General features: G+C 43.5%; 1 protein-coding gene across 1 annotated transcript; it reads right to left on the reverse strand.

The window, feature by feature from the left end:
- Nucleotides 1-3300: 3300 nt before the first annotated feature.
- MYLIP (myosin regulatory light chain interacting protein) lies at nt 3301-7321 on the reverse strand (the record flags this gene model as incomplete). The annotated part of the gene is made up of 5 exons (XM_010132953.1): nt 3301-3610; nt 3886-4306; nt 5710-5874; nt 6209-6406; nt 7136-7321. Coding segments are annotated over 5 exons (1060 nt in total), but the record flags the coding sequence as incomplete, so codon positions are not given.
- Between the last annotated feature and the right edge of the window lie 586 nt (nt 7322-7907).

Consider the following 7907-nt stretch of genomic DNA (forward strand, 5'->3'; position numbering starts at 1 on the left):
CAGCAGCACAAAGGTGACCAAAGCCCTGCAGCACATCTTCTGTGAAAACAGGGGTGAGGAGGGACTACAAGGATACTTGAAAACAAAGATTTATCTATTCATAATTTTAACACTCCACGGCAAAGTTTGTTGTTTAAAACCATACAGGGGAACTCCAAGCTGTAATTTTCCCGTCTTTGATCAACGTGCCAGCGTGCTGCTGTGAAGTGAAATCATGTAGGCTGACGGATGGGGAATCTTCGCCCAAGGGCATTGCGTTAAGAAAACAAGTGTGCTGATTTAGCAAGGGAGTAGATCTTGAAACAGAACACTGCTGTGCACATGCTTGCATGGCACTTGGGGAAGAAATCAAAATAATTTCAAAATACAGAAGCCTTCATTCTACAGTTCTTTAACATTGCATTTTAACATTGATACATACCTTGAAATGAGTGACTACACACTGAAGGAGAGAGCTGTGCTCCTTCGTGTTGTAAGTGGGAACATCTCAACGTCCTGCCTTTGTAGCTCCTTGTAGGTTGAGGTCTTCACGCAGAGATCTTGATGCAGCAAAGGGAGCATGGAAGTCAGGCAGATAGTAGCGGAGGGCTGGGAGCAACCACGTGTCTTTATTGTTAAATCCCTCTTCTTGGTTAATTACATGTAACAACAGAATTTTAGTACTAATCTCTCTCCTCCAGTTCTAACTCTCAACCCTCCCTCCACAGAGCTGCTCTCAAAGGCTGTTCTACGCCCAGGAGGTCCCAAGAACTGCTGTTCTGGAGGCAAGTTTTTCCATTTTAGGTACTTGTAGGAGAAACTAGAGGCTACAGCCTTTTAAAATGACATTGCACACACCCAATGGGACCACAGCAGCTGCACCAAAGATAAATGGGAACTGAGTTTTCTGTGAGTTCTCTTGCCGTGTTGTACCTGCTTTGGGTAGCAAATACCAGTACAGGAGCAGACTTGGTTATGACTGCAGAGATACACCCCCATGAAGTGTGGGAGGCACCAAACGAGGCTTTGCAGTCAATCCTCCCCTCCTGCGGGAGAACCGTAAAGGACACAAACTCCCAGTTGTTGCACAAACTATTCCATTTTTTGGTTTGGGGTTTTGATTTGCAGTCTTCAGAAGGGAGGACCTGGTGCTCCATTCTCCAAACAGGTAACAACATTCCCTGAGAACCACACTGGCTGTGGAGCATCTGGACATACTTATCTCAGCCCTCCTAACTGGAGAAAGCCACAAGCCTCTGCTTGTGCTCCACATTCTGCTTTCCCAGTTCAGAACTGGGCTCCCAACAGGTCTCCAGGCTGCTCAGGTACAACCAGGACTTGCCGGTCCCTTGTCTGGACCTGTACCTTGCCTCTTCAGCCTGGTTCTCCACAGAGCTTCTCAAGACCAGGCAGAATGTTTACAGCAGTCACAGGCTTTGCCTGAATTCCACCAATGCCACATTAACACGTCAAACCTTGATCAGAGCTCTAACTCCTGCAATTATTTTTATTAGGGATGTCTAATTACATAGCCAATTTAATTACAGGGACCTCCAGTTAATGCCTATTTTAACAGTCTGATCTTGTTGAATGCTTTAAATCAGACACCTGTATTAACGCCTATTTATATTCATTTACAATCCATTTCCGCCAGCTGCCTCAGGATGATGGATGTACTAACAGAATTCTGCACAGAACGAGTGACCCTGGGAAGGGAGGAAGGTTTGCTTCAGCACCACCATACACCGGCTCAGCAGTCTTTGAAAACACTCGTGTCCCCCACCCGGCCTTCTAACGGCATATAGGGACAACAGAACTTTGCTTCAGAGCTTTGAAAGCAAATTCAGAAGCACCCGCCTGCTGAGGGATGAAATTTCCCTCTTTAGAAGGGTGAGTTACCTTGTGCCTAATGCACATGACGAGACACAACAGCTCTTGTCCTCAGAACTCACCGCTTTGTTGCCAGCTGCCTTCCCCCTCCCCTGACCAGCAGTGTTTTTCAGAGCTACCCTAAAATAATTCTAGGTCCAGGGCTTCAAGCCCTGATGAATTGTCTGAACAACAGGACGTGCTGCTCTGCAATAATCTGTTTTAAATAGTCAGAAGTTCATTTTAAACGGTCATAGGTAAGTGGCTTCAGGTCACACTCACCAGAACAGAACCCCATCGATTCAAGAGAGCTTTGGTCCGATCCCAGCACTGACTTACATCCTTCAAGTGGGGGTAAGCCGCAGCACCACGCTGGAAGCACTCAAGCACCATAACGCAAAGTAGATTTTTTTAAAGTCCTTTATTAATCTGAATATAAAAAGACAGAAGTTGCCTACGATATAGGACAAAGCTCTTGCTTCATGAGGAAACAAAATTTTCTTTACAAAGTGAAAAAATAAATACCCTCTTAGAGTAAGGTTTATATGCTAATGTGTCATAAAAAAGTAGATTTTTAATAGTTTGACAAAATGTCTGTGCAAAGAAACAGATGCATAAACACACATTACTGCTACATTAAGGCAATATGAAAAGTATAGTCAGAAAAATCTCAGTAAAGTGACAGTGTACTTCTCTAGCTTTGATTAAGCCAGTATTGCACCCAAACATGGGCTCTCGTTCCCTCTGCACCCTGGAGAATACACTGGGAAAGCAGAGCCCAAAATGCCCAAGTAGGGGGGTGGAGATCAAAAACATTTTAGCGGGAAATGGCCTACCCAATAAAGTTGTTAACCGAAGAAAGCATTTAAAACCATACAAACCCCTTAATTTTAGAAACAAACGGTACTTGTTTAATAGTTTAAAATCAGTCTCCAAAATTAAAGCCAACCACTTGGAGGGCAGCTCCTGGCTGGATGGGGGAAACCAGGGAGCACCCTGCACTCCAAGAGCTGGGAATGAAATCCCGTTCCAGTCCTGCCACAGGACAGGGCCAGCCAGACCTTCCTGACCCACCCTCCACACTGAGACGAACACACTTGCTCCACCCCTCCAAAGCTGTTCTCTCAGGATTGTTCGCTATTGGAATTCTGAGTTAAACAGCCGCTTGATGAAGCCTTGGAACTGTAGTTTAAGAACCAATTTGTTAAAAAAAGCCATTCTCTCCTCTTCAAAGCAGTTCACTAAAAGCAGAAACTATGAGCCACACTAAACTGATACTTGTAAAAGCTAGTCTTACTCTTAAAATAACTGGAGTGACCGTACTAAGCAGGATTTGGGATGCAAAAGGAAAGGCTGCATTGCTCTCGCTGGGTATATTGGTGTACACTGCATTTCTCCAGGGTTACCTCGCTCTGGGGCAGCGCCGCCATGCTGCACACTCAGCCACCGCGCTCCTTTTACGTAATATGGATCAATTACACTTCTGCTCTCAAATTGCCCCGAACCATTCTGGACATGCTGAAGGAAGAGTATTTATGTCAAAAAAAAAGCAGTATTTTTGCTCTTGATGGTGGGTAGGTGCCAGAGTGATTGCCTCCTTCCCAGTCAATAGTTGCATTTTGTATTAGTGCAGTTTCACGAGTACAGCATGGGTTTAAGGTGGATCCATCGATCATATCACAGTCAGATTGAGAAGACTGGTGTGGGTTGGCAAGTACACATGCTGGACATGCTCTACGCAAGATCTGCAAACAGGACACGACTGGAAAGGAAAAACATGAGCAAATTAGTTTATTCCATAGTTTGAGAGTCTCTACGCTTACTGGACACTTCCCTCCATGTGCACAGTATCCGAGCATTTTGCCGTCACCTCTGTATTTAAAACAGAGTATCGTGAAGAACATGCAGCTAATTCTTATTTTATGAGCAAGTTTTACTAGAATATCTATGTCAACACATTAATCCACAACTTAAGTATTCTGAAAACCCAAACTTCCACATGTTTGGTAAGGGGCATCTTAACAGCATCGCCATTACCTGTAACTGGGCAGCACAAGCCTTGCAGCAAACGGTGTGGCCACAGGGACAAAAGGTGGAATTTATTTCTTCTTCGCAACACACCATACAGAGCATGGACTCCTTCAGCTTCCGCAGCTTCTCTTGCAGAGCTTTTGTCTGCTGGCAGCTGAGACCCTCACAATTGTCGCAGTTCATGCTACTTTCTGAAGTCTTAAGAGGGGAACTTGGGGGGGTTTGGTCGCTTCTTGAAACGAGATCCACAATGCCAGCATTATACAGAGCTCGCCTTGCATGATCATAAACTTCTTTTGATGTTCTTTTAATGTCAAAGACATATTTTTTACCAAGATTGATGTTTTCATTCAGGAATAGCGATGCTAGGTGGCCCTTTAAGTCTCGACTGTACTGCATCATGACAGCACTGGTGACGGTGTCACACCTAGAAGACAACAGCAAACACGCAAACTTAGTACCAGTAAAACTGCCCCTATAATAATTTGTTCCTGAAGTTGAAGTAATAGCACTGAAATTAAAGCAAACTGAGTGGTCTGAGGTAATAATTAAGCTCTTGAATGTTCTCTGCATGACAACTCTACTTTGGAAAGTATAAAATGGAGGAGTGACAGGTATTTTACATCATCAAAAACACAAAGTGTCTGGCGAAATGGAGTCAGCCTACAGAAGGGACTTCAGGCATTACGCCAGTATAAACAGCCAACACTTGTTTAACCCACAGTTCAGCCTGGCAACACCTCTTTCCAAACATGCGATTTCCAAACACTGCATTAAACAATTCCAATTAATAGGCCTTGGCATAACAGCTCTTTTAGACAGGGCCTCAAGCAGAGACACAGATCAAAAAGTTAACGACTAAGAAGTGATATAATACTTTAATAGCTTGGAAAACAAGTACAAAGAGCACAAAACAGGGCTGCAAGGGCATGTAATTACAGAACAGAACAAGACATACTTAACATCAGGCTCACAAAAAGAGCAGTGGTAGGCTGCAGTGGTTAGAAAGGTGAGTAGCTGACATTAATTGCTGTAACTGTATTAAAATGATCTAATTTGAGAAGCTGGACAGGTCTTTGCCTAGTGTATGTACTTTACATCCCATTCTTCTCTTACAGAGAAACTGGAACTGCTCTGTGGTAGATGATATAGAGAAAACACCAGGAAGTGTCTTTAGCAGTTCTACCGGCCAGTGTGGACCTCACCATAGGAATGAAAAGGGGTTTAAAAGAAAAAAATCAGCCATCAACAAATGAGTACAGCACCCCAACCTCAAAGAACAATCGGATAAAGAGAGCGGATAGCTGCTGACATCAAACAAAATCCTTGGCATGTGAGCAAGGACAGAGGAACTGCAGGAAGATTTAAATACCTGGGATGGGAAGGTGTCACTTGGATCACTTCCAGCAACTGGAGGAGCCAAGCGAAGAAGAAACAAGGAGTACATGTGCATGTGAGATACACCTACGTATTCTGAAGGACAGGATCTTTCTTCTCCTTTGCTCTCCCATCCTCCCTCTTACGCAGGGGCACACCACATGTGTTGTTCATGAAGTATCAAAGAACACAGTAAATTCATATTCTGTAGTGCTGCTATTCACAGGGTAGACCAAGAAACTTCACTTACTTGTCTTCTACTCCCACCCCACAAAACGGAAAAACAGCAAAAACCTGTTCAGCTTCTGGACTGAAGAGGAAAGTAGAGGCTGCAAAGACAGTGAAAGTTTGCAGGGGATTTCTGAAGTGCAGTCAGACTGCTGGCTGCTCAGGCACCTAATTCAAACCCTGTGGAGAAGACCAGCAGCAGTCGCCTCTCGTGGCAATACTGACCTGTAAAAGGCGTGTGTCTCTGTAATTGCTCTGTAGAGTCCACTTGCTGCCCTTGTACTGATCATCTTAAACAAGAGAACCACGCTATTACCGGACTCCTTGGTCACAGTCAGATAGACATTCTTCCCAGACTGAGTTGCCATTTGAACAACAGGATAAGCAATCCTATCGACGAATATAAAACCACAAGAGTTATGTAGCTTTCAAGGGTAAGGGCATTTCCCACAAACTGCTACAGTGCACTCTCCTCGGAAGTTACAACGATCTCCGACCGTTGTCTGTATGCTCGATGGAAGATGCTGCCTCAAAAATACACACAAAAATCCAGAGTATTAAGACTAGCTGTCATCTCCATTACAAGCAGGCAGTGCCCTCAGACCCTGCATTCCAAGAGCTCCTTTTAGGAGTTCGCAGAGCAGTTCTCTCTATGTAATAACAAGATGGATGGTCGGTACCTCTGAAAAACAGAAGGTGAAAAATGGTTCCACAAAACACCTACCTGTTGATAGGACTGAAATCCTCTTTGCAGATGGATATGCCTTCAGGTCCAACACCAATCAGCAGCTTTTGCCCTTCACTGTCTCTCACTGAGTGCCACTCTACCCCATAGTTCTCCAGGGCTGTAACAATCTGCAGAACCTGATATTCAGCAGAAGCTTGACTTAGACCTTCTAGCTCCTTGTGCTTTGCAATAATGCTGTTGATAAAAAGATTGAGGATAGGTGAAGAAACTCAAGTGTGTGCCACTACCACCAGCAGCTTGTTTTAACACCATTTCTAGATTACCTAGTTAAACAGGTTATTAAATGCTCCTGGCCTGCTTTATCTGGCTATAGATTTCCAGAAATCATGAACTGGAAAGAATTGAGAATTACCAGACCATCCTGAGAATGTTCCGGAGACACTTCTGTGCATTTGCTCAGAAGTTAAAAAGCAACACACAATCCAGGCTTTCAAACTAACAGCACCCAACATCCCCCCACCCCCCTCAGTGCATTGACCTGAACAACCACTAAGTTCACAGCTAAAAAAAATTCTACAGGAAAGCACGACACACTGAAAGTTTCTTGATATTCAGGTGCTGAGCTACAAAGGTGTATCGGGAAACGGGTTTAATTCTCAGGGTAAGGGTACAAAGCCAGATAAAGTCTCGTTATTTTCTTTCACCAGTGTAGGTCTAAGACATACTTGAAACTTGATTAAGATGCGTATTTCCCTAAGTACTAGAGTTCAACAGCTTTTGCTTTTCACACGCACGCAAAAATACTCGTAACTGAGCTGAAAAATGAACTGAAAGCAGAACATTAAACATTCTGGCTGTATTTTGATCTCCAAAGCCATCTTAAAGCATCAACAATAAAGGACATAACAAAATCTTATGCTTCTGGTCTCCAAAAAGAAGATTCTATAATTGTGCTCTTTTTACCTCTCCAAAATGGTAGTGGTGAGCTCTTTCGCACACAACTCCTCATAGTTGTACTTGGCAGTGTTCTGGTTATAATCTCCAAACTTCATCTGGGCCAACAACGCGCTAAGTTCAATCGCATGCTCTGAAGAACACTGAAGATTACCAGCAAGAAGATCTTCTTTTATGTGCAAGAAAAACATATGCCTGCAATGGAAGGAGAAACATTTGCTTACACAAAGATGTTTGTAATCAAGGTACTTATCAACTGACACCTCAAATACATTTGGCAACCATCAGTTTGGTAATCAGGAATTTGCAGTGAATGTAGACAAAGTCTGGCACAAGGGAAAGAAAAGGGCCTCTGTCTTACTTGCCTTTGAAGGTGAGGCTACATCTGAAGGCGGTGCCCAAAAGCACTATTAAAGGAAAGGAGCACTTTAATGCTTTAAGCACTTCAACATTTTTAATATGTTCTTATTATTAAGAACTGCTTTAATTCCACATTACTTAGTAATTTCAATTTAGTGAGTAAAATAGCAAAGAAATAGGTCTGGATTTGTTTCCTACGTTTAAATTTCTTTGGCTGCCGTTTACACGTTATTCTGCATTTCAGAAAAGCCACGTTGGGAAGAGCAGCTCCAACCACATACAGACATCTGTCATGGACGAAGCCACAGTTTCTCGACAGGGCTGAAACGCCTCTGCCGCCACAAAGGGAAGATGGTGCTTTTGCCAGTGACATGATTAACAGAGTAACTTGGAACATCTGAAAAGGCACTGTGGAATAAAA

The sequence above is a fragment of the Buceros rhinoceros genome, unplaced genomic scaffold, assembly GCF_000710305.1.
Source record: "Buceros rhinoceros silvestris isolate BGI_N320 unplaced genomic scaffold, ASM71030v1 scaffold19443, whole genome shotgun sequence".
Lineage (NCBI taxonomy): Eukaryota > Metazoa > Chordata > Aves > Bucerotiformes > Bucerotidae > Buceros > Buceros rhinoceros.